Below are 27,072 nucleotides of genomic sequence, written 5' to 3'. Positions count from 1 at the left end.
AAGCAAGTCACACAAACACGAGCCTCTCGGAGTACTTCATGTTTAATGATCTGTCGGTTGCATTAGTTCAATATCACAGTGAGCATCAGGGTAAGATGACTCATTTAACTCCTGTGTGAACCAAACGTTAAGTGCAAAAATGTTAATGGATTTAAATAATTTAATGGGAAAAATGACTTAAAAGCATGTAGATCAATATGAGACATTTAAAACAAACCAAGCTATAGATAACACTGCCCCCTTCACGATGTGATACAAAATGTGCACAGACATCATGCAGATGTAACTTAAGGACACTGAGTGTTTACATGTTAAGATCACTGTGGTATGGCTTGGTCAGATTACATTCACTTTTTTGCATTACAGGGTAAATTGCTAATAACATTTGACATGCTGCGAATGGGGGGTACAAAGTGTCAGGTGAAATGTAATGTTGCTCTAAATTCTCTAGTTCAGTGAAGCGACACAAACAAATGCATTTAAGCTAATTTCCCCATTGTTAACAGAAGGAACAGCAGTCCCACCATGACCTTTAACCACATGCAGTCACATCTACAGTTACATACAGGATTCGGAATAACAGCAACACCACATAATTAGCAAGGGGGGAAAAAAGTGTATTAGAGAAGAATCTTCTGTAGATTGGTTTCAATGGCCGATTTCAGATTTCCAAGATTCATCTGTGGAATCGGATAGTTAAAAATTATGCCGAGTTTTGTGATTACATCCAACACCACCGATCAGGCAACAGTAAATCAGGTTTTATAAGAACACTTAATCCTTCCTCACCCCAAACTTCCTGTCCATAAGAACTCTTTCACACATGATAAAGCAGAAACATTACCAATATAATATTTCACTGTGGCACAAGACGGTCTCATGCTGACACCACAACACTCACACCTTTAAGACAACAGTGAAATTGAATTCAATACATTCGGTTAAATAGCTTGAAAGTTTAGTAGTCAAATGCCACAAAAATGCACATCAGCGGATCACATCAGCAGGTTTTTCATTGCTGTTGTGCTCCCCTGAAGGGAAAATATTTTTGTAATCACTTATTTCTCAGGGCATGCACAATCACATGTAGACAACTGGATCAAATTGAACAGGGCTTCAAACAGCCTCTGGGGAAGTTACTCACTTTGACAGTGAAATCTGTTAAAAGTCCACTTGGAAAAACAAGGATAATACATTGCTACTACAGGAATGTGGGTTAAAGAACTCATCCACTACAGGATCCAAATGAAGTGAGGGTGTGGTTGAAAACTCATCAGTGAGACAGCTTTAGTTGACAAAGGCAGAAGAAATTTGCATGTGCTAATGAAGTTTCATGGACAGAATATCAGCATAATGGAAGTTTGTCTCAAACCTCCCCAAAACTCTGTACATATATAGCAGTGTCCAATTCATTTACAATAATAAAAAAAAAACATAAAAATACTGTTCCCGCAATGTAACGCCAGTAATAGGCAAATATTGACCATTTCTCTGCTGTGTTGGGATTACAGTATGTGCGCATGTTTGAGTAACGTGCTTTCACAACTGAACCGCTCGCTGACATTCACTCCTCTATTTCCTTGATTCCTACATGGGACCAGAGGAAAAACAGCAAGGCAGATACGCAAAGATAATACAATAAAACCAGTGCAGTTCGGTGTCAAATTAAAACGCGCAGTCTCAAGATCAGGATGATCTTTAGTCCATTAAAAACAAAAAGGTGGAGACTCCCTGTAAAAGATCAGATTTTGTATAAAACGCTGGTGGTGTAGTTAAAATTAAAAAAAGGCGCTGCCGCTTTGCGGTCGTCAGCGGCGTGCAGGTAGTGCTGAGTGATCAGGTGGCTGAGGTAGAGAACTATTTGCCTGTCGTCCTCTCCCAGCCCCAGCTGCTCCTGTAGGAAGCAGCGGCGTCGGGCCTCCACGCCATCCGGCCCCTCTGTAGTGTTGACTGGTAGGTGGAGGTGGTGGGTGAAGGTGAACAGAAAGGCCTTGGCCGCCAGATGACACAGTGTGCTCTGGATGTGAAGGAAGTAGGTGGAGCCACGGCGGACGTAGGTGCGGTGGTCAGCCATGTTGGTCAGCAGTTCGCCACGATAAGGTGGACAGCGCAAGGTCTTCTGGTCGGCATCCAGGATGGAGATGTAGCGGCTGTAGCGGGACAGTGAGTACAGCATGCTGGAACCCACAGGGGACGCCACTCTGTGAGACAGGAAAATTATTATTCCCAAATATAGCCCGCAAACAGCATTGCAGGTTGCAAGAAAGTAAGTATTCCAAAAATGTGTCATTTTCAATGTCCCATATACATACGTTTTTGCCTTTCATTTTAAGCTTTAGAGGGGGAATCAACCCCCCAAAAATTCTTCACAACAGTATGTTCTATGCATCCCCACTAATCTAAACACTGCATTCTGATAAATATTCTGTTTGTGGAATATGAATTAAGCAGCAAAATCCATCCATTTTTATCCATCTCAGTCGGCGGCCATTTTGACATGTGCTGTCGACTGAAAATAACATCACAGTTGCTCAGGGCTTACGCTGTATTCGAGGGTTGTTGGAAGTCGGACTTTTCCGACTTCAAACCAGGAAGTGTGTACCGAACACCCCCTTGAACTCAGAAATCCCACTTGCAAAGTCAAAAAAAAAAAAAAGTACCCCGACGTCAATGTGACTCACTCTACAATGGAGATCCCTATGGAAACACAGACCGTGAATGGTAAAAATAAATGTACTCGAGTATAAAACTAGTTAGCTTTCTTTATTCATAAATATTCAACATACGTGACAGAATTCCGCTAACTCCCTGCATGAAATTATACGATGAACTACTGACCAGTTTGAAATGCTTATGAAATAAGAAAAAGACAATAAATTAAGCAAAATTGCAAAAAGGCAAGTTTGCTGGAGGTCAAAATGAGTTTTGAGGACCAAAATAAAAAACAATTCATCACTATCCGCCATTTTGGTTGTTTACTTTAGCCTCGAACGCTTTCAGGTCGGAACTGGGAAAAACAACTCGGATATATCCGACTTTCAACAATCATCGAATGCAAAATTAGGTAACGACCAATCACAGCGCACCTGTTTTCTAAGTTTGGTCATGTGACGTTCGCAAGCTGAGCTATGATTGATTATTACCTGAGCTCTGAGCAACTGTGATGTCATTTTCAGTCGAAAGCAAGTTGCAAAATGGCCGCCACGTGAGATGGATAAAATCGAGTGGATTTTGTCACATAATTGCTATTTTACAAAAGCAATATTAATCAGAACACAAAGTGTACTCTAGTAGTGCCGCATAGAACATATTATTGTAATGAAAATGTTTTAATGTAACTCTAGTTTTAAAATTTGATATTCAAGAATAACGTATTCATTTCCTCAATTCACATCTGTAGTTAATTGAAACTTTTACATGAATGGCTTTTGATTGGCTAAAATTACTTCAGGGTTGTATTGCGAGAGGTTTTTAAATATTTACATATCCTAGTCACACCTTGGTTTGCACTCAATAAACCGGATTTTTGTTGAAGGTATGTACTTGTGCACTGTTTAAAGCTCATCAAAAATGACATGCTCAGAATTTCTTGCCAACAAGAAAAATAAAGTCTTAAACAAGTTCCAAATTTCTTGACAAAAAAAAGAGGATGCAACCATTAAAACTGTTGGCGAATGTCTGGCGAACATCGACCTTGAATGAACTTTGATGAAAAAACAACATTCACTACATTCGAAAACGCTCACAAATCTTTGCCGCTTAGTGAGACACAGGCTTTAGGGAACAGGAGATTTCTGACTTCCGAGTTTTACACATCAGCGCCGTTTCTGGTCACTGCTGGCCGCGTTCCAACACTCGCGCCCCCCAACCGCGCGTTCCCGCTCATCGGCGGGAGGGCGTCTGGGCTATCTGAAATGCTTCGGACACTGAGACGGACACTACACACTCGCAGCCTCGCACCCGTCGACGGGACCGCGCAACCGAGGGGCACAAATGCGGAAGCGCAAGTACTGGGACGCGGCCCACACGTCGCAAACTGGAAACGGAAACAAAGTTGATGGGTGAAAACCCGGAAGTTGGAAGTCCCGCCTCCTCCGTGGCATGTAGTCCATTGAATCAAAATAAAACATTTGCTTTTACTTTGGAAACAAGTCAACATTATTGCTTATTTCCTGACATGATACGGACCAAACCATATCAAAAATGTACACGGAAGATGAACAATACCTTTGCAATCCAATAAGTTTCCACCTGTGCAGGTCAGTAAGGGTGAAAGGGCAGCACAGCCAAGCCTGGACTTGCTCTCCACATTTTCCTGGAGCAGGTACAAATACGGCTAGGGCAGAAACCAGCCGACGGACCCTTGCCTCATCAGCCCCAAGCACCACCAGCGTCCTACCGCTAAGCAAACACCACAGAGCCTGCATAGCAAAGGGGTACTGTCGAACGAACCTCAAGGCCCCTTGTCCAGCCTTCTTCTTCTGACGCAGGGTCAGCATCCCCCCATTGCTGAGAGGGGAGGCAGTCCAATCAGAACCAGTAGATGTACTCATGGTACAATCAGACCCGTCGGCTGAGGTACGGGACACTGCATCTCCCAGGAGGCCAACTGTGTGGTTCTCTACGCATGGGGATCCCACAACATAGTCATCCTGGAGTGGAAGTAGGGCCTGGGGCTCCTGGTTAACCACCAGGATTTGAGCATTCTGCAGGTGGACAGCGAGATGAGGCACCCCGTCAGGGGGATTTTCGAGAAAACCTTCATGAGCCATACAGCAGGCGGCATCCATCGTAACTAACTTAGAGTCCTTCTCGCATTCTTCGTTCATTGTGGTTTCTTGTAACAAAGCCTTGGGTGCCCCATCTTCATCAGTAGCGGCCTCCACCCATTCACCGTTGCTCTCACCATCTAGATCAGCTTTATGGTCACAGTCTGGAGTCGAGTCTGACTCAGCATCCAGAACTTCTGGCTTCGGACTTGCTTGGTTGGTACAGTTTCCATTAGTTTTCTCTGAGCACTTCTGGGTATCCAATTCCTGGTCAAAACAGGAGGGCTTGAGATGGTTGTCTTCAAGGCTGAGATCTCGAGTACGGCTAGTTTCTGAGGCAGCACCAAAATGCTTTGGAGTTTCTGGTCCAAGTAAGACAGGTACTGGATTTATGAGTCTGGAGTCTACAGCATGGTTCACAGCACAAAATGGTCTTAATGTTGCCCTTCCATCCAGATCATCATAGTCATCTTCACAGAGTTCCTCCTCAAACAGAAAGTTAATTATTCTCTGCTTTCTCCGCAGGGCTCGGTCCAAGCGACGCGTGTGCAGGTAGCACAGGTCACCTCGGAAACTCCTTTCCGTCTCCTTCAGTAGCTCCACAGTGGCTTCATAGAAGGTGTTATCGCACAGCTCTTGGAGGGTCTTGAGGCGCTTGTCGAAGCACTTTGCAGACTTGGCTTTGATCAGCTGTGGCGTATAGGACGGCCTGCGTTTAACACGCTCATATTCTTCCTCGCCAATGTCCACTTCCCCTCCATGACCATTACGTCCCTGAACATTGTCTCCTATCTTCTCCCCTGCACCAGTGCAATTCAAGGGGTTAGCGAGCTTGGCAAACTTGCCAAGGAGCTCTTCACACTCGTTCATACATTTCTGACATGCAACAGCCTGAGGGTCCCGACGGGGACGATGAGGGTATGAGCTGATCTGTCTCAAAAGGTCTCGATGTTCGTATATGCTCTTTTCCACGTTGGCTAGCTCATTGGCTTTTTCCACAGCATGAGCAGTGTACATGGACTGAGGCCCTGCCTCTTTCTGAAGGCCCTCCTCCTTCTGCAGAACACAGTGAGTGTACCTAAGAGAGGGGGGAAGCGTGGTTGTCAAACAATGCTTACGTTTTGTTCAATAACGACTGTCTTTACCAATTCAATTGTAAATATGAGGGAGCGAGTTCACTCTGAAACATCCAACAGAGAAACATTTTCAGGCGAAGAGTTTGTGGCATGCTTGTGTGTGACAAGCGTAACATGGTCAAAATGTGACAGAGCTGTTTTCTGTAAATAAGTTAACTAGAGTCACCACAGTCAAATTTTGAAATCCAGCTTAAAAGGGAGAACTGTTTTAGTATTGTTACTGGATAATGGGACTAGTAGTTAGCATGTCTGCCACTCTATTCTGAGGATTGAGGCTGAAAACTCAGATCCTCCAGCTTCCATTGTGGAGTTTGCCCTTCGGAGTTTAAGTTCCCCCTTTGCTTGCTAGGTTTTCTCCAAGTAGTCCAGCCTGCGCTCACGTTCCAAAAACATGCCTGTTGGCTTTATTGCAGACTATATTGTGTCCATACGTGTAAATGTGAATGGTTCTTTGTCTAGTATGCGTGCCTTGCAATTGGCTCGAGCTCACCTGTGGCCTTAATGAGAGCAAATTGCTTTGAAAATGGAGTATATAAGGGGAGGCCTAATAATATACAATCATTAATTTCTAGTTCTTTACTATTCACACATAATTCTGCACCGAAATTATTTATACTTATTGTTGTTGTCGTTTCCAGCTGTTTTTCCAAATGTAAGACCGTCCACATTTCTCAGCCTGAAACGGCTCCAACTTTAATTAAAATATTCACAAAATTCTGAACACGTTGGGAACCATTTTTCCCCACATACCCCAAATCTACACAATTTTCCATGACAACATTACAAATGCAGAAGTTTTACATATATACCACCTGATTCAACATTTCTCCAATAATTAGAACCACTCCAGCTTCAAACTGTTTGGCTCATTCAGGACATTTTGGGATGTATTTGTCACATTCCCAAAAATTCCTTATATTTTAGCATTCCAAATTTTCAAAGTATATTTTTAGGGCTTTTAGCCTTTAATCAATAGGACAGCTGAAGAATTGACATCAAACGGGGCGAGAGATTAGGAATGACCTGTCGGAAAAAGACAGCACGGCCCGAGAATTGAACCGTTCTAATGAAAAATTTGCGCATTGGCTCAGTACACTTTGGGAAACACTGATTTAAATTAAGCTGTTTTTCCAGTGTCGCAATGAACATTTTTCCCTATTAAAATTAATTGCACATGAATGTGTGTATTTCAGTTCAGTATCAGCTCTTCAGCATTCTGCAGAAAAAACATTCTCTAGTTTTTTTTAAATAATTAAAAAAAAAAAATTCTGGTGAAATTCTGGTACATAATGTAATCCATTATTATAATGTGTGTGTATGTAACGTTACTAGCTATGAAAGGGGGACCCAGGCTCTACTGATTCAAGAAGGCACTTACTCTAGGTCTCGAAGCTTCCTCTGGAGTTCTTTGGCAAAGGCTCTGCGGTTACCAGCTTTCAAGCACTCAGAGGCCTTTGAGAAGAGGACAGACAGCTCCTGAAACTGCAACATGATCTTCCTATCATCTGCTGAAACGTACGCCATGCAGAAGGGCCGCACAAAGCCCCTCGCCTCCAAGTCATACAGTGTAAGGTGATGGACATAGGCAAAAGCGCCCTCTTTAGAGTCACCCAGTACAACCCTCGAGTCCTCCACAAAACTGAGCCGAGGGTATCCGCTGCCAGGCGGATGCCCCACGAAGGAGGCCTGGTAGTCCACTGACATGATGCGCAGAGAGAAGTAGTTGAGATCAAAAGTGCCACAGACTTTGGGGTCATCGGGAATGGTGAGGAGTGGCTGAGGGCCCACCTGCTCAGAGAACTCCGAAATGAGGATGAAGTCTTTTGTGAACTTAGCGTAGGAGGTTTTGGCCCAAGGGTTGGAGTCAGCCGGAGGGTGGAGGGGAATGGAGAACTCCTCTGGAATAGCCCATGGGTCAGGAGAAGTCTGACCATCATCATCCTCTTTTGTGAAAGCCACCACGTCAGGTGAACCTATCATAGTGACACTGTTGAGCAAGGCATGAGAGACACCACACTGTGCAGCGCATCTATGAATTATGAACAAGCAGGCAGGGAGCGCGGATGAAAGGCAGATAAACAATGTAAAGTCACATTAATCACTGTGGTGTCATCGTCCACTGGCATTCGGGTCCGCCAAAAAAATACACAATATTGTGTGGAAATCGTGTCCCAGTGTTCAATTTTGGCATCAGGGTTTCAGTCCACAGCATATGAAGCTTGACGTGCACACAGGTCAGCGTCCTACTAACAAAAGCAATTATATATCTATCTATCGCCAATCTCTGCATCCGGCCACAGCATCGGATCTTCCATGCAATGTCAAGCATCGACGTAACGAAATCACGTGGCGCTCTCCGTCTTTTCTTCATGTATCCTTTTCCATCACGTTGACGTGTTTGATCCACAGATGCGCCCAGCAACCACACCGCTAGCAGGCAGGAGCGACATCATCACTGTACCGTGAGAGTGACGCCATATTTACCCAGCTGCTTGGAGTCGAGTCAGGTGACTCGTCCACCAATCCGATGCAAGAATTCCACACAAGCAGAAGTCGCGGTGGAGCTAAATTTTACGACATTTAATTGTTTTCCCTCAATTTAATATCTAACATCGTCGAATGATGACAGCTTCGGTAGACATTCGGGTAACATGGAGCAACGTTACAGTTGGAATAAATACACAAAACCCGTTTTGTGACCATATTACCTTTTTTACATCAACATTATTGAAAACATTATAATATAATATATAATCGTTTTCCCCAGATAGACGTCAGTCTGTTTTTCCAAGGGAAACTTGTGTTTATATTTTCGGTCAACTTGTTTACGCCAATCTATGACTTTACGACACCAGGACGTAATACGGTAAAATGGTTTGACAGGCGCCGGGTGGGCGCGCAGTTTGTAAACAACGTGAACTTTTTTTGTTAACAGTAAAAAACGCCACGAAGAAAGTTTTAGTTTGGGATATGTATTTGGACTACGGTAACCTTTATTTTACTGGTACAGTAGTGTTGAAGTTTGACGTGGTGACAGGTTTCGTTTTCCAAACGGGTTAAAGCTTGTACTCGCTCTACCTAGCATTTTAGGTAACGTGCTAACACAGTGGAAGGACAGCGGCGAAGAAGCTGCTTTATGCGAGTAGCAGCCAGGCATGCAAATAGTGACACTCCTCGCAAAACATCTGCTTCGACTGGGCCAGCAGAGGCCACGTATCCAGCTGAGGTGTCGTTCTGCGGAGCGAGACTCACTAGCAACATTGGACATGATGCGGAGGGGTCAGATCAAGCGGGTCCTCTGCGTAGCCGAGAAGAATGATGCAGCCAAAGGCATCTCCGAAATCATGTCCAATGGCAGGTCCATGCGGGTTAGTATGCCAAATAAATTACTATTGCATAGTGATAGTAGTTCATCTATAACAACTAGTGCTTCAGAGCTAGAGGATTATGGGTTTGAGTCGGACGAAAATGTAAAAATTACTACTAGTTGTTGGAGAGATGCTCGAATGCTTGCTGGCTTCTGTCATTGTGCCCTGGCTTGAGCAAGGGACCCCTCTCCTCCTAGGCATAAGTGGTGGTAAAAAAAAAAATAAATCCTTGAGTGGTTGTCATGCGTAAAATAAGGATGTTAAAAATAGAGATAATGTCATTTGGTTGTAGTTCATACAGAACTGTATACTGTAACGGCTGTAACGTAACCCATCTACCCCAATCTGTTAAATATACTGCAATGTCTACTTTTTATTATTGTGTTTTATTTGACTTTATTATGCCCGACAATGTACCCTCACTCTTGTTTCAGGATATATTTATTTATACTTAATACTTGGATAATAATGCCTAATCACTAATGCCCTTTGATATTTTATTTTTTGTTTCTTTTAGAAGGAGGGACTGTCCAGGTTTAATAAGATCTATGAGTATGAATATCATCTCTTTGGCCAGGTATGTAAATACAGCAGGGTTCTACATTAAAAGGGGCTAGGGGCCACTACGTGACTGTTTGGGGCCACTACGTGACTGTTTAGGGCCATTCCGAACTCTGAAGTTCACTGACACTGGCCGGACAGGGCCACTACGAATTTACTAAATAATGAGATGAAATACAAAAAAAAAATCAATATGTACTTGCTTACGTTTCATCCTCTTAAATTGATCAACCGTCATTGATCCTTTTACCCCAATGTGCACATTTTTTTGTGAGTCGTCTTAAATCTTTCCATAAGGAATGGCTTGAACAAGATATAAAGTATAGAAAATACCATACCATACCACTTTATTTAAATAGCATCTTTAAGACAATAGAGGTTGACACCAAAGTGCTGTACAAAAAAACCATGGAACATTATTATATTAAAATATTATTATATTAAAAACGAAGCATATTAAGAGACATGTGGCAGTCACTTCTGAGTTTTAAAAGCCTAAGAGTAAAAATGAGTCTTAAGACCTGATTTAAAAACCTACAGAGTGGGGGCTTGCCTAATAGGCAGAGGCAGCTCGTTCCACAGCTTTGGGGCTACCACTGCAAGCTGAAAGCCCGGTCTCCCCTGAGCTTCATCCTGGATTTAGTAACAGCTCGGAGAAGCTCGTCAGAATACTTTAGATGAGACCTTGGAGGAACATAGGGTTCCAACAGGTCAGACAGGTATGTTGGTGCAAGTCCATTTCGGCACTTGAATGCAAACAATAGGATTGTCAAATGTAAAATATTCAGTTTCAATTAGATGGAGGCAACTGGTTCGCTGTGGCTGAAGGGAAAAGCCGAAAGGAAAAAGAAGAAGAAGAATTTATACTGCAAAATAACCCACAACATGCAAAAAGAGTAACTACACAGAGGTCATATTTGTTAAAGGCTTAATACAGTATAAACATGCTAAATATAAATTAATGAAAGTTAAAGTATTATACTGTATCATGAATATACAGGGCCAGTGCCACCACAACATGGCTCATCGGGCCATCACCCAAATATGTTTAATGTAAAACCCTGCACAGTGAAATACATACGTCTGTTCCTTTTGTTTGCATACTCCCTCTAATCGCTTGTTTCCTTATGTTCATATGTAGAATGTGACGGTAGCAATGACATCAGTCTCAGGCCATTTACTGGCTCTTGAATTTAAAGCCCTTTATCAGAAATGGTAAGTTTTGAAAGGACATGTTCCCCACTTGCCTGTTAGACCCTGTTGGGATTCGTTTGTACAGTGTGAGGCTTTACATGCAAGCAACTGTTAATTTCACGTTTACATTTTCTTTCCAAAGGCACAGTTGCAATCCTGTGCTTTTGTTCGATGCTGAGATAGAGAAGTATTGTCCAGATGGCATGATACAAGTCAAGGTATGTCTCCTTACCTTTTTGAGGGATTACGAAAAAGCAAAATAATATTTTGTTTTGAAGCAAATTATGGAGCCTTATACTCCATGTTCTTTCTGTTTCTATCTTGTGTGTGACGGGGATATTGTGTGTACATAATAGTTGTTATAAACTGGGTCTCTCCTTCCTCTCCTTCTCATGCAGCGTACATTGGAAAAAGAGGTGAGACAATGCCAGGCCTTAATTATCTGGACTGACTGTGACAGAGAGGGAGAGAACATTGGCTTTGAAATAATCAATGTCTGTAAAGCAGGTAAGGTTAAATGAAAGCTTAACAATGCAAAAAGTGACCAAGCAATGTTTGGTTGTTAGACCTCTCCTCTCAGTGGCATTAAACACCATCAAACATCATCTTCAGGTGATGTTGCCAATATGTGCATATCGTTGATATGTTGGTACAAATACTTTTTTAGTGAAGCCTAATTTGCAAGTACTTCGGGCAAAGTTTTCGGAAATCACCCCCAACTCCATTCGGAGGGCTTGCGAGACGCTATCAGAGCCAGACATTAACATCAGTGATGCCGTTGATGTCCGCCAAGAGCTCGACCTGCGGATAGGTGAGGAGGCGCATACACTATCACACTGAAGGATACCAGACAAAGATCCGTTCAAGATTCTGTAATGCCTCAGATGATATGTCAGTACCCTTTAGACTTCAATGCATTTCTTTTTGTACACATACAGGTGCATCCTTCACAAGGTTCCAAACTCTTCGCCTACAGAAGATCTTCCCGCAGTCTCTGGCCGATCAGCTCATCTCTTACGGCAGCTGCCAGTTTCCCACTCTGGGTTTCGTGGTGGAGCGTTTCAAAGCCATCCAGGCTTTCATTCCTGAGACTTTCTACAAGATCAAGGGTGCATGCACACGCACTTCCGATATAGATTTGGTGTTTTAATTCTGGATTATTGAAATTAAATTAAAATCTATGCTTTTCTGCTTCTCCGTTTCAGTCCTTCATGAAGTGGAGGAGGACACTGTAGAGTTTGGATGGAAAAGATACCGTCTCTTCCACCACACAGCTTGCCTTGTGCTCTACCAGATCTGCATGGAGGTACAGTACAAATTAGGGCTGCTCGATTATGAAGAAAATATTAATCACGACTAATTTGGTAATAATTGCAATTATGATTGGGACAATCATTTGTTTTTTGGTACAAAACAAGAACATGTTTAAACATGTAAAACATATTTAGACAAATACATTTTTTTGAAACACTATAGTTACAGTAATTTCTGAACTATAAGGCGCACCCCACTGTAAGCCGCAGGTGTTTTAATGTTACCGCACCGGGTTCCCGTTACTTTCTTTTCCATAATGAGGGCGCAAATTGTCTCGCTCTCGTTCTCTCTCCTACTGTATCCGGGCTCACTTGGTTTGTTTTGCTCTGCCTGACGCTCTTGCGCTTCCTTTATAGTGCGCCCCATTGTGATCTGATGGATAAGCCGCACCTTTGTATTAGCCGCAGGGTTGAATGCAAGTGAAAAAAAGTAGCGGCTTATAGTCCAAAAAAGGTGCAAATATATAAATTTAACCAGCTCAAAATGAGTATTAATAATCTTTTATTTTTATTTACAATTATGCCAATTGTGTGAGTGTAATAATTGAAATTGTAATTTATCATTTCAATTAATCGCACAGCCCTAGTACAAAATTAATGTTTGAAACTGATGAGTGACAAGGGTATAATTTCACTGCAATGACTGATGCATGCAGGTCTAAAATCAGGTCAGGTAATTTGACGTACATTAATTATTCTGAATTCGATATGAAATGTAAAGGTAATGCTTGTATAACACCATGGCATTTTTGTTATCTTGTTGTTAAAGAAATACAATTGGTTATCTCACATCGTTGGCCTTTTCATATGGCCACATACTGAAAAAGCGCATTTATGATGAAACATTTTAAAATGTATGTAAACAAACAACATATACAAATTTATTTAAATTTTGCAAATAACTAATGTGTGTGTCTTGTTTTTAGATAACTCTTTGTTTAAAAAAAAATGTGTGTCATTATTTCATTAGAGTTTTATCAAAATATGAGAAAAAAATAACTGGCATGAAACAGTTTTGATTGTCTATGTCCCACTTGTGTATATTTTATCCACGTGTTATTACAATGGCCTGTCTTGGTATTGCTTATCCAACTCTGGTTTGTTGATTCCAACTCAGTACGTCTAATTACAGTGTGACTGTTCAGCTTTGCTGAATGGAACCGTGACTGCGAGAACACTTACTGTACACGCGAGAACACTTACTGTACACGCGAGAACACTTACTGTACACGCACTGTTTGCCAAATTACTCAGAGATAAAACACCATACTGCACTGCAAAAAATATCCCCATGTAGCCATCGCGCTACCTCACGTTCCCTCAGCACAAACACACAAGACGTTGTCAGCAGGCAGTTATTTTATTTTATTGAATTATTGCCGGTGTTGTCTAATAGATCAACAAAACTGCCAATAATTGAAGCAGTAGAACTAATCACAAATGCTATAGATCACAAGAAATATGCTGCAGGGGACTTCATAGACTTGAAGAAGGCATTTGATACAATCAACCATAACATATTAATTAATAAACTAGGACGATATGGTATCAGGGGAATAATGCTTGAATGGGTAAAAAGTCATTTAAGTGGGAGACAGCAGTTTGTTAAGTTGGGTGATTATTCCTCATCATGTTTGGATATTGTTTGTGGTGTCCCCCAGGGGTCAGTATTAGGCCCTAAACTCTTTTTATTTTGAATATAAACGATATGTATATGGTTTCCAAGATACAGCATTCTGTGTTATTTGCTGATGACACCAATATTTTTCACTCAGGGAATAACAGTACAATTACAGGAGGAAATAACTAAATAAATGAACAAATTAAAAACATGGTTTCACAGCAATAAATTATGATTACATTTAGGGAAGACAAAAATAATGTTATTTGGAAATTGTAGAATGAATACACAGGTGAAGATTAAAGTAGAAGGGGTAGAAATTGAGAGAGTTCGTGAAATCATGTTTTGGGGGGTAATTATTGATGATAAAATTAGCTGGATACCACATACCAAACATATACAGAGTAAAATTTCAAGAAACATTGCAATAATTAATAAAGCAAAGAAGTTGTTCGATAGTAAATCACTCCACACTCTATACTGTTCGCTAGTCTCTCCTTATTTGCAGTACTGTGCTAAAGTTCGGGGCAATAACTACAAAACCTCACTACATTCAATAAATATTCTACAGAAAAGAGCGTTACGGATTATTCACAAAGCTGGTTATCAGGATCACACAAACTCATTATTTCTAAAGTCACAATTACTTAAGTTTCCTGATATTGTACAGTTTCAAACAGCACAAATAATGTTTAAAGCAAGATATAATTTACTACCACAGAATATAAGAACCATAATGAGTGTTGCGATTTACGGAGACATTGTGATTTTAAAGAACCTAGGTTTTGTACAACAAGAAAGTTTTTGTCTCAGTATGCGGGGTGAGGCTCCTGAAGGGATTTAGTGGGGAGTTGAAACAGTGTACAAATATGAGACCGTTTAAAATACTGTATAAAAATAGGATTTTCAAACAATATGAGGATGAGGGAGGAGTGGTCACTTACTAGGTGTGTTGGGATAATTGTAATATACATTTTTTGGTTACTACTTTTTGGTTTGTTTGTTTTCTCTCTCCTTGTTTTGGTTAGTTTGACTGCTTTCTTTTTTTGGAACGTTTATATTGTGTAAATAGACTGAAGTAATTCGATTTATAAGTGTGACTGTACATGTGGTGTTAAACGAATGCATTAGGCTATGGGTGTATGTTTACATGTATTAATTCATATATCGTGTGTATGTAAGAGAATGACGGAAGTTATGCTATTTACTTAAGGAGAAGGGGTGGGAATAAATAAGTATTACTTATTCTCACTCCTTTTCGAATATTCATTGTTGTTTTCTTTTCTATTGCCTGTTTTCTTTAGATTTTTCTTTTCTTTCGTTGATTATTGTCACTTATTCGTGTATTGAAATAATGTTGAAATATTCAAAATAAATATTTAAATTTCAAAATGTCCACAACAAATGGCACCATGAAAAAGTCCTCACAAAAGGTGTGGGCGGCAGCTGCCTGGGCACTGCAGGCTCTTCATGCTCTGGTGAGTTGAAACCCAAACTGCTGGCCCAAGTGTTTATTTTTCTTACACATGCCAACACTTGAGGCTGCCCCCCTACTGCCTGAGTAAAAAGGCAAGTCATCGAGCTAAAGTAATCACATCTGTCACCACCAACTCACCCGACACTACTCTTGACCCCTGGATATTTATCTGAGCCAATACTCTCCACAGGCGGTCAGAAAGCTACCAAACCCTTTGAAACTATTAAAAATGATAATGATGTTTTTACTGTGCATGACAAAGTTCATAGAGTCAGCCAACTATAGAAAATGAATATCTATTGTTTATTTAATACAGTACACGATTGGTTTATGTCCGATATAGGGATTATTGCAAGGCTGTATCTAACCACCAAGGCGCCATGGTTGCCGCCCACTCTTGTGTGTGCCGTTAATAGTGCTTACTGTATGTGCACCCTCCCAACTTACTGCATCATAAAAACACCACTGTACATTTTGAAAGAAATTGGTTAGAAGCTCAACACGTTGGCCACAACATTAGGTACACATGCACCATCTAAGGAAGCCCAATACAAGAACTATAGCCAAGATTCTCTCTTTTGATGTGATAATGATGTTTAATTTTGACTTATACACTTAAGTAATATTGTTTTTGCGATGTATTGAGTGTGAATTGGTTGCAGTGGTGTAGACTTGCTCTGCATTATACTGGGAGATTTGTCTAAGGTTTCCGAGTTAGGAATGATGATGATGATGATGCCATGCAGTACTACACTTCTCCATACTCCAAACACACAAGTCAACCTGTTGTTAAGTGACAAGTAAGTACACTTGTAAATGTTATACGCCATAATATGTTTTCAATTTGTTCTTAGGATCCCATAGCAACAGTCACCTCAGTAACCAGTAAGCCCAAGAGCAAATGGAGACCTCTGCCATTGGACACTGTGGTAAAGTCAAGCATCCACTCACTTGCCTTTTTCTCTGTCGGTTGCACAAGCCCGATCACGTTCTTTCTCTTTGCACGCATCAGGAACTGGAAAAATTGGCTTCTCGAAAGCTGCGAATAAGCGCTAAAGAGACAATGAAAATTGCAGAGAAGCTTTACACACAAGGGTGAGTGTGAGTTAGTACTTTTTGCAACACGCACTGATATATTTGCTTTTGTGTTGGCAGTATTGGGACTTGTTCTTTCTTGGCAAACCTTTACTCTAAATAAATTGATGATGATGCATTGAATGGAGTGATCACATTCTGTTTCTGTGAAGGTTTATCAGCTACCCCCGCACGGAAACAAACATTTTCCCAGCATCCCTTGCTCTCAGCCCCTTGGTGGAGGAGCAGATGCGGAGCCCTGATTGGGGGGCATTCGCCCAGCGGGTGCTTGATCAGCCTGGGGGTCCCAACCCACGACAGGGCAAAAATTCAGACCAAGCCCATCCTCCTATACACCCAACCACATACACAAACACACTGCAGGTAGGCACATTTTATTTCCTTTACATAAAACGATGTTGTTTTAACAGTTAACACCATTGTTGTTTTCCTATTTCAGGGAAATGAAGGACGTGTGTATGAGTTAATTGTCCGGCACTTCCTGGCTTGCGTATCCCAGGATGCTTTGGGGCAGGAGACTATTGTGGATATAGACATCGCTCAGGAGAAGTTTTCCACTTCAGGACTCATGATCATTGCGAGAAATTACCTAGATGTTTATCCTTATGACAGGTGGAGCGCTAAGGTAAGAGGAGCGATTAGTGTGTGTGTGGGGATGGGGGGGGGGGGCATCCACAGAATAAGGAATGAGAGCTGAAGGGTCATCACAATAAGCAGCCTCTGTAAAAAGTGTGCCGCCCGCAGCTCCACCCACCACGCATCAGCTAACTCGATTTGTTGAGAGAGCGTCGCTAACCACTGATTAAAGCAGAGCTCGCCTTACTCTGTCGTGAACACAGTAAAAACAGAACCAAATTCCACATGGAAATTGCGACAGTTACGACATACTTTTCACATTTTATGCCTTGACATTTTTGAAACAGAGAATATGTACAAAAAGTGTACCGTGATATGGAACTGTACAGTACTGAGAAATACAACAGTAAGAACAGCACCATACAGGCTTATGTATATATTGATATTAAAAAATATGTTTACTAGCCATTAGTCATTTTCAAGGTGTAATGGTTGCAGAAGTCGAATTTGCCTTTTGTTGTTCGCCTTTTGTAACCATTACACCTTGAAAATGATTACCGGCTAGTCGAAACGTCGGATATTCTTCAATATATGGCTATATCGTGGTGGCATTTTGGATTTCTTTTTGGAATTCTGCACCCTTTTTACCTTTTCTCAGACGGTCATTGAACATTCTAACAATGATTATTGGAGTGTAACTGGAGAAACATATTGAATTTTTTTGAACAGGGGGTTGTCATATCGATATTACATTATGAGTATCATAAAACGACTGAATCAGTATAGCGCTGGACTGGAAGAGTGCATACTGAAAGTGAGCCTTGTTCAATAGAGTTACTTGTCTTAGCATTGGACAGATGTGCGTCGAGCAGTTTTCTTTGTACTCCTTGTACGCACTAAACAAGTAGTCATAAGGAAATTCAGGGGCAGACAGAGAACCGGCACATAATTCATAAAGTTGATATTTTCCCATTACCTTAACGAGTGACTTTACAACACTTCCAGAGATATACTGTACAAACAAACATCATTCTAGATCTCATCATGATGAAAACTTTGAAATGTGAGTTGATGTTGATGGTAATCAGCAAATAATGCCCAAATGCATTCACGTCTTCCAATCGCAAAAGAAAGAAACCTAATGGAAATAACTACAAAAATCACAGCTGAACACTATCTGAAATTGAACCACAAATGTACCGATCTCTCTTTTTTTCCGGATTAGGAAACTGATGCATTTGGACACATTTTCACTTTGATCTATCAATCGTCGTAGAGCAACTTGAACAACTGATGACGCTGCAGTCATTTCCGTAATACTTTTTGTCATTTGTTGGATGATTCATGTTTATTTGTCAAAAATCAATTACAATATCACAATAACTAGAACTGAGAAGCGAATCTTCTCTCAACAAAACAAAATGGCCGCCATGGAACTTGCCGAGGTTCGCCGGACTCACCTGAAGTCGTCTATTGATGCTTCTGCTCTCATTCCTTAATACGTGGGAGCATCAAAGATCATTGTTTGGAATCTTATCTATTCAAACGACTTTGTTTGTGCTAGGTGATTCCAGTGTATGAGGAAGGCTCCCAATTCCAGCCCTCTGCTATAGAGATGGTGGACAGTCAGACGAGTCCTCCACAGCTGCTCACAGAAGCTGACCTCATATCACTGATGGAGAAGCACGGCATTGGTATGTCACAAACACACATTTTGAGGCTGTGCTTTCAAAGTTGTTGTAGACCCAAGCACTAACAAATACAGATGATAACTGACAGGTTAAAATCAGTAAGAGCAATATAGAGAGACTGTATGCGCTGCGTTCTAAATTATTATAAACGGATATTTTTCTAGAGTGGTTGATGCAAATGACAGTCAGCGTTATTTTCAACTGTTAGAGTATAATTGTAACGTTTTGAACAAACTTCCCAGTGATAAGAGTACAGTATTTAGAAAAATAAAACTTCAAATGCACTGGTCCAATTGATTGTGTGCAACAGTGTTTTTAAATCATCCTGTCATAGCTTTTGATTTAAGAAAATATGATCTCCAAATGCTGCAAATTCAACAAATGACTATTTTCAGTTCTTTACTATTACAACCTATGAAATGTCTTTAAACTCTGTTTTGCTTAATAACTTAGAGTAGAGTGCATTTTTCTTTAACAATAATACTGTTATCACTGGGAGATTTGTTCAAAAACATTCAAATTGTACTCTAATTTGCATCGACTATTTGGGAAAATTTGCAAAAAAATATTTGCATCATTTACAGTAGTACACAGTGAAATATTATTATTATAATATTGTGACTTTTTTAAACATACATTTTAAAGGGGAAGTCAAGCCTCCAAAATTATTTGTAATAATATGTTGTCTGTGCCCCCACTAGTCTAAACACTGCATTCTGATTTATATTCCATTCGAGGAATTTGAGTTAAGCAGCTGCTTTTATCCATCACAGCGGGCGGCCATTTTGCCACTTTCTGTCCACTGAAAATGACATCACGGTTGCTCACGACTCAGGCAACAACCAATCACTGCTCCGCTTCAGAATACTGGTGAACCGTGATTGGTCCTTCAAAAATCCTCCCACATGCTGTAATACCATTGAAACATATTCAAATTCACTTTTTAAACTCAAACGTATTTCAGTACCAAAACAAATTTGTAATGTGCCATGATAGGTGAACCACGATATAGTAGATTACTGTACAGCGATGCTTGAAGAAAATTGAATTTGTTTAAAATAAAATAAAAAAAGGATGCTTTGATCTACCCTAGAAGTATTTTAACGACACCTGTCTGAATGTTGTCAATGTGTTCAACAGGTACCGATGCAACACATGCGGATCACATCGAAACCATAAAAAGCCGTAGGTATGTGGGCTTGACAGCGGATCAGAGGTTTCTCCCTGGTGAGCTTGGCATGGGCCTGGTAGAAGGTAAATAAACAACCTCACACTCGTATGCGACAGTATTCAGAAGGTGTTCCACTAAAGCGATTCCTGGTGTTTCTTTGCTTAGGTTACAACTCTATGGGCTACGAGATGTCGAAACCACACCTGCGGGCTGAATTGGAGGCAGACCTCAAGCTGGTATCAGAGGGAAGGAAGGACAAAAGGAGCGTGTTGCAGCATCACATCCAGAAATACAAGGCTGTCTTCATTGAGTCGGTCAAGAAGGCTAAGAAGTCAGTACTGTGTATTATTCAGACACGTACTACTGAAATGAAGGAGTCAGTGTGAAGTGTTGCTTGTAAGCTAAACTATCAAGAAGAAAACCTGTATATGCCTCTAACCTCAGGTTAGATGAAGCTCTGTCGCCATATTTGGGTGCTGCTGTGGAGATCCCTGAAATTGAGCAGCAAGACATGGAGATCCCGCTGCCTGTCAGGAAGTGCCCCCACTGTGGCCGGGACATGGTGCTGAAGAAGAGGAAGGAGGGAAACGGGTGAGATGAACATGTGACTAGAACAAATGTTTAATGCTTTGCTCTACTTGAATATTTATGCTGTATTTTGTCTTCTAGTGAATCCATGCTTTTTAGATCACTAATGTTTTCCTTCCCGCCTTTGTAGTAAGTTCCTGTCCTGTGTGGGCTTCCCAGCCTGCAAAACAGCCGTATGGTTTCCTGACACGGTGCTGGAGGTCAGTCGAGATGACAGCATTTGTTCCACTTGCCGGCCGCGGCCCGTTCACATGTGAGTACCTTAAACTGGTGAATGTGACAAGAGTTCTACTTGTCAAACACTTGTCAATAACTAGAAATGCAGGTGCATGATGAGGAAAAACATGTGAGCCAAAGTGAGATGTCGTCAGAGGAATCAGACATGTTATAATTAGCGGCCGCATCATTGCGGGAAAGGTGTTTGGGCTGCAGTTTTTCCAAGCGTTTTGACGCTGCAAGGTGTATGACACACTGATGCATTTGGCCGAAAACCTGAGAAATTATTCTTACTCGGCTGCGTACGACCATGTCTGAAGGTGAAAGTATTTATAGCTGTGAAGAACAGCTATGTGAAGGCCATTTAGACGGCTAAGTACCAATAAGCACTGAGTTGTGGGTAATGATGCACACCTTCTTTGTCTTGCTTTGCTCAGAAAAAAATATCAACTTCATCCAAGGGGTGTGTGTGTTTTAACAATGTACAAGGTCATACCGTGTCCTTTTATTTATTTTATATTTAAGTCGTGACTCAGAACAATCCATGTTTATTCATTTATTATGGTTGCTTTATATTTTGTCACATGTACACAATTATAGAAAAACCTGTGAGGATATTTCAGCACATTTTTACACCAATGCATCAAGTAATACTTCTCAATGAAAGCTGGGTAATAATGTCTTTGTAAAAGCGAGGGTCTTTTTAAATAGTCAAAGTGTGAATTAGATTATGAAGAAACCTGACCAAATTCTTTGCATCGGTGGGCGTACACCCTGTGCCCAAATGCCAGAGCACAGTCCAAATATAGGTCACATTTGGCAAGCAGCAAGACAAGAGTGCTTCACACCAGTATCTGTTGCCACAGCAACTCTTCAGATGTACAGACCTTAAAGCGGAGCCACATCACTTATGCACAAAGACAGATTTTTTTAAATTCACATTTCACCCAGAAGTTTGTTCTCTAACTATTACATATACAACAACTTTTAATGTTGCTGTCTCCTGAGAGTGCTACTTTGCTGATCACCATGGCAACCTGCTGTGTTGGCTTTTTTTTTTTAAGACACGCATTTCGAAAAGCAGATGTAGCTTACATCTCGTCTCAAGCTTGTCAGTAATTTAAAAAAAAAATGTCGGCAAAGATGTGTTCCACAATGAAGACAAACTCTTAAAACAATTATTAGGCCTCATCTGATGGTCATAAACCATGCTCAGTTACTTGTGCTATTGATCTTATAGGATACATTTCAGACCCGCCCGCCATTGGTGAAAATATCTCATATAATTAACAATAGTTTTACCCTATTGCTGGGTGATATGAGAAGCATGTTTTATCACATTAAAAGCCATTTTATATCACAATAGCTATACCATGATACAGATATTTTAAGTTATTCTCTTTTCTTTCTTTTTTTAGAACATATTGTGGCTGCTTATCTTCTCTCACTTTATTTACAAGTGATATTAAACAGGCATGTATCAAATTAGAGTATCTAGTTGGGCTGCTATATAAAATTGTCATATGTGATAGGCAAAGTCGCCTACATATTTTTGCACAAAAGACGATAATAATATAAATAAGAGGCAAAAAAAATAAAGTTTCAGACATTTTTAGTAACGGTTTCACGTTTCTGATAGCTGTGATATCTGTTTTGAATCTCATCCATCATTGAATCCAGCATAATGTCGTAAAATCATAACCTGGCAATAGCCAGATTGATATTGTGATTCACTCAAGGGAGTTCTCCACAATATCAACCTGGGACAGCTCCGCGGTGATTTGCTTGGGAAAGGCGGGACATTCTGTACAATAGTTCGAGCTGATTGGACGATGCGGCATTGTACAAGTTTGTTTGAACCATTCACGGCCACGGATGAAAATGTCGTCTTTGTTCTCGTCGAAGGGGGGGAAGCATGAACATCTTAACCAGCTAAAAATGCACGACACGCCTCTCGCTGCGCTGTTCAACATTCAACAAGGAAACGGTGAGAAATTCTGCAAGAGCAGAATTAATTGCAGCGTCCATTCGTCCATGTTAGGTTTGTTTATTTGCGTCGGCGCTGCCTTCCTGGTTTCTTCACAGCTGCATATCACGCCCCCAAACACAATGTCGCTCTGTGATTGGTCCGAACCACCGGTGGTTCGGATCAGTGGAACTCAACGGGCTTAGTACAAGATGTATTCTCCGGAGTTTGCGAACTAACAAATACCGCGAGAATTCAGCTTGCAGAGCAAGGTTAGTAGAATCAGGCAAGCCGCCATAAATCAAACGCCACAAAGACAATCTTGCTAAATAAAACCACAAGATGTAAATGTTGTGCCTGCATTACAACTTTTGCACACAAAACAAATTCTCATTCATTTTTTTTTACATAGATAAATTGAGTGCATGCATAATAAAATAATACTCTAGTTGGAAGGAGTTGACGCTGGAACTCCCAGCATGCTTTGAGGTGGCCATTTTTTGTTCAGAGTTATGTCAAAATTGTTGTTAGTTGTTAATTCTTTCCCAGTGTAGTAGTATTTATGTATGTCCACCCACCTTGCTATCTTTTTTAATGATGCACTGTAGGTGGCACTTTAGGACATGGTTTGTTATAGAGTAAGCCACCTGCTGGCAGATGTAGTGTATTGGGTGTGGTAAAGCTTTTCTCCAGCAATTCAAATTGGTTAAATTACGATAGAAATGACAGGAGAGAAGTGACATGATAGAAACGTTTCTATCATCTGTGATCTGTACCGTCATAACACCCAGCTTTAGTTTGGCCCCTCTCACACCTTTAAACCTATTAAAGAATACTTTTTAAAGTGTTTGTCGTTTGCAGGGGTGTTTCTAATCGTGGCTGACATTTGCAAACTGTGTGTCCTTCAGGTTAAAGTTCAAGTTCCGTAGGGGGAGCCTTCCCGCCATGATGCCTTTAGAGTTTGTCGGCTGCATCGGTGGATGTGACGAGACTCTGCGAGAGGTGCTGGACCTTAAATATCTCAGAGGAGGAGCAGGAGGAGAGGGAGGTGGAAGAGAGGCTCCCCCGAGACCAGCGCCACGCCGCACATTAAATTCAAATGCAAGGCCTTGTGCTCCTCCCGCTGCCCCCTCTTGGACCCCACAGCCTCGTCCACCACCAGGGGGCAATAGTATCAGCACGCGCAACAGTGATGTCATTGTGTGCAACTGTGGTCAGGATGCAATCTTGCTGACTGTGCGCAAAGAAGGTCCCAACCAGGGACGGCAGTTCTACAAGTGCAATTCGGGGATTTGTAATTTCTTTCTGTGGGCGGATCAGCCGAGCCATCAGGGGGCGCTGCAGAATCACTGGCCTCCGCCGCCGCCACCACCTCCACCAAGAATCTCGCAGCCTTTCAGGCAATCTCTGGGGTTCAGGAACTGCGCCGGAGAAGGTGGCGCTGGGCCTGCGGGAGGCGCTGGAGGTCTGACGTGTAATTGTAACGAGGCCACAGTGACGCGCACGGTGCAGAAGGACGGGCCCAACAAGGGACGGATGTTTCACACCTGCGGGAAACCTAGAGAGCAGCAATGTAATTTCTTCCAGTGGGCTGATGAAAACACCTCGGCACAAGGCAAGTCACACACACAAAAGTTTTGCTTTGTCAAAGTGGTCACACCCCCTTATTATGTAATACAGTGGAACTTTTTTAAAGCAAATATTACTTACTGTAATGCCCGTTCATGTGGGAAAGGAGAGCCACAGTCGCCAATGTACTTTTCAGCCATTTATTAAATGCCTATTAAAAGCACATTCACATGATGTTGGCCACAGCTCACGCTCACACTTTGCACCACATAAAGAAGGATTTTACCTATTTGCTTCTCTGTCAGGTGGCTTCGGAGGCGGCGGCTATAATAGCAACAGTGACAGAGGGAAGAAGGGAAGGAAGCTAACGGGGGATAAACCCCCCGCTGCCAAGAAAGCTCGTTCCTGCGGCATCTGCCACATGCCCGGACACACGCGGGTCACTTGTCCTCAGCGGTGACAGCAGCGTGCGGAGGTTTTGCACTCTGTGACTCGACTGGTTGCGTCTTTTACAAACAATGCAACACCTGCGCAAACACCTCTTGCGACTTTCTATTTGTTTTTGTTTGTTCTATTTGTTCTATTGTTTTCATTTCGCATGCTGCCCATATTAAATTGAGTTCTGAAAAGGAGTCCTTTTCGGGTGTGAAGCACTTGTGCCTGTTGCTGCCCAAAAGGTAACAGCTGCCCTCGGCTTGAACGAAATAATCCATTCTTTGCTCTTCTTTTTATTTGACTTTCTGCGTGCAGCCTGACTGATGAGTTTCGCAGGCAATTGCTTTTCTTTTAGGTCCGTTTTGATTCCAATTCTGTTGCAATTTATAATGATTGACTGATAATAAATGTGAATCTTTTCTACATTACATTGTTGCGGACATCTTTACTGAGACTGGGTTTGGTTTTTACTTCTTGCACGTCTCTGGAAATGATTCATCTCAAATTTGGTTTTGTCCTGACTCATTTGTCTTCAACCACAATCTCACAGCTAAGCCAGCTAAGCGTGTGAACACAGCAAACTGGAAAATTACTTTTTAATCCCTTTTACAATACTGGTGAAACATTAAAAACACTGTCAAGTGTATTCAGAGATTTGTTTCTAAATACATGTAAGATAATTGCTGAAAATGTGAAAAGACATGCAAGTACTGAATTGTAGCGAAATAGCATTAAGCAGTTTTTCACCATTTCAGGTTGTCTCAAACTGCTTGCTTTTTTTCATGATTTTGAAGTATCATTATTATGTTTAATCGTTCATATTTGACAGGATTGTAACACTCTATAAGCAAGGGTGGGCAAACTCGATCCTCGAGGGCAGGAGTCCTGCAGGTTTTGAAGGTTTCCCTCTTCCAACACAAGCTGATTCCAATCAACAGCATCGTTAGGCTTATGCAGAGCTTGCTGATGAGCTGACCATATACCAGCTGTGTTGGAGAAGGGAAACACCCAAAACCTGCAGGACTCAGGCCCTCGAGGACCGACTTTGCCCACCACTGCTCTATTGCGTGTCAAATTTAGAAGACACAATTTACAGCAAATTTAAAACGTGTTTTTCTGCTGCTAAAATTTTGATGTCACAAAACTTGGCCACTGAGCAAAAGGCGAACATAGAATACAGTTTTCCAAACTATTTAACATCATTTATTTGATTCTTGGTCAAATCATCCCGAATTTTTACGAGATGTGTAAAAACAACACAGTCTTATGTTAAACTCAACATTAGATTTCCTGTTACATTTTTCAGGCTGATAAGCAATATTTTTTTTGTGAGAGTGTGAGTGAAAGCTTTTTTATTTTTTCATTTTCTTTGGCGTTTGTAGGAGGTAAATGTTATTTTTGGCTTATATGGCACAATGGCACCTCATATTTCATCCATCCATTTTCTGAACTGCTTAGTATCGTAACATTGTTTCATCACTTTGATATGAATTGGACATCCTTTTTGGAATAGTTTGCATCTCATTTGGCAAATGATCTCGTTTTCACTCAGTGAAAGTATCGAAATGAGTGCGCCAATGTGACGTGCATGCTGCCGTTGGAACGTAGAAATGACAAAGCACATCATGCATCGCCATGCAAGTGGAGTGTGAGTCAGAGGTGGTGCCACACAAACTTTGTGCATCTATCTGCAGGCAACAGGACCACCCTCTCCCTCCTCAGTATTCCCACACGCGGTTTCGTTGATCCCGATTTAACGGGAAACGCATGGATTCCCGGTATGGGGAAAGTGATGTGCTTTATTTTGTTAATCTTCCAAGGAAGCAACGCAGATCTTACTGGCACGTTCGGTGAGTCACGCGTGACTCATCACGAGTGGGCGCTAATGGTCCTGCAGTGTTGTTTTTGTGCTCCCGACTCCACGCACACACGCATACACACACCACCGGTATCCGGGCAGATAACAAGTCATGTGATACACGAGTCTTTTTTTGTTTGTTTGTTTGTTTTGCCGGGTAGCAGTTATAACCTCTTTCTTTCGGGAAGTGTCAGACCGCCACCTTGTAAATGTTCCATCCAGGAGGAACGCTAAAGAAGCGCCGTAAGCGTGATTACGTCACCGAGTCCACAGATGTCAATATGGGATGGGAGGGGGCCACAATACTGTATTTCATAGGCGCTACTGAGGGGCCACATAGGACCATTGTGCATTTCCTAACCAAATTGATGACAAAAATGCTATTTTAATACCAAATGCATTGCAAATCATGCCAACAAAAACTAAAACGGAGGTTGCCTTCCCAACAGTCCGCAAAGCCTTCCCACC

General features: G+C 41.5%; 2 protein-coding genes across 5 annotated transcripts; one reads left to right on the top strand and one right to left on the bottom strand.

The window, feature by feature from the left end:
* Positions 1-35: 35 nt before the first annotated feature.
* Positions 36-8,413, bottom strand: smcr8a (Smith-Magenis syndrome chromosome region, candidate 8a). Its single transcript, XM_086091850.1, has 3 exons — positions 7,284-8,413; positions 4,228-5,847; positions 36-2,201 (listed from the first exon to the last, which is right to left on the bottom strand). Exons 1-3 carry the CDS (start codon positions 7,883-7,885, stop codon positions 1,742-1,744), a joined length of 2,682 nt encoding a protein of 893 aa, XP_085947976.1. The 5' UTR covers positions 7,886-8,413; the 3' UTR covers positions 36-1,741.
* A 365-nt stretch (positions 8,414-8,778) lies between these two features.
* top3a (DNA topoisomerase III alpha) lies at positions 8,779-25,171 on the top strand. Of its 4 annotated transcripts, none has more exons than XM_086091558.1 (20): positions 8,779-8,909; positions 8,988-9,273; positions 9,791-9,850; positions 10,976-11,049; positions 11,171-11,246; positions 11,427-11,535; positions 11,696-11,839; positions 11,967-12,137; positions 12,234-12,334; positions 16,294-16,368; positions 16,452-16,534; positions 16,687-16,897; positions 16,974-17,159; positions 18,675-18,804; positions 19,942-20,055; positions 20,138-20,303; positions 20,417-20,563; positions 20,691-20,813; positions 23,651-24,357; positions 24,617-25,171. In XM_086091558.1, exons 2-20 carry the CDS (start codon positions 9,061-9,063, stop codon positions 24,769-24,771), a joined length of 3,045 nt encoding a protein of 1,014 aa, XP_085947684.1. In that variant the 5' UTR covers positions 8,779-8,909; positions 8,988-9,060; the 3' UTR covers positions 24,772-25,171. The 4 variants fall into 4 exon arrangements, with proteins under 4 accessions (XP_085947684.1, XP_085947759.1, XP_085947844.1 ...); XM_086091633.1 differs by having other exon boundaries at positions 8,780-8,891; XM_086091718.1 differs by having other exon boundaries at positions 8,786-9,273; positions 9,794-9,850.
* The last annotated feature ends 1,901 nt before the right edge of the window (positions 25,172-27,072 follow it).

Source organism: Leptonotus elevatus, chromosome 1 (genome assembly GCF_054856555.1).
Source record: "Leptonotus elevatus isolate MCC_2025b chromosome 1, RoL_Lele_1.0, whole genome shotgun sequence".
Lineage (NCBI taxonomy): Eukaryota > Metazoa > Chordata > Actinopteri > Syngnathiformes > Syngnathidae > Leptonotus > Leptonotus elevatus.
This window is presented reverse-complemented; position numbering and strand designations above follow the sequence as displayed.

What these genes read in the sequence shown, in the direction of transcription:
- smcr8a (XM_086091850.1), bottom strand. Translation starts at nt 7,885, where the DNA reads ATGATAGGTTCACCTGACGTGGTGGCTTTCACAAAAGAGGATGATGAT. An exon ending in AGGAAGCTTCGAGACCTAGA is followed by an intron (nt 5,848 to 7,283) that starts GTAAGTGCCTTC and finishes CCCCTCTCTTAG; the next exon opens with GTACACTCACTGTGTTCTGC. An exon ending in AAACTTATTGGATTGCAAAG is followed by an intron (nt 2,202 to 4,227) that starts GTATTGTTCATC and finishes CCTGTCTCACAG; the next exon opens with AGTGGCGTCCCCTGTGGGTT.
- top3a (XM_086091558.1), top strand. Translation starts at nt 9,061, where the DNA reads ATGCAAATAGTGACACTCCTCGCAAAACATCTGCTTCGACTGGGCCAG. An exon ending in CTCTGCCATTGGACACTGTG is followed by an intron (nt 16,369 to 16,451) that starts GTAAAGTCAAGC and finishes TGCACGCATCAG; the next exon opens with GAACTGGAAAAATTGGCTTC. An exon ending in CATACACAAACACACTGCAG is followed by an intron (nt 16,898 to 16,973) that starts GTAGGCACATTT and finishes TTCCTATTTCAG; the next exon opens with GGAAATGAAGGACGTGTGTA.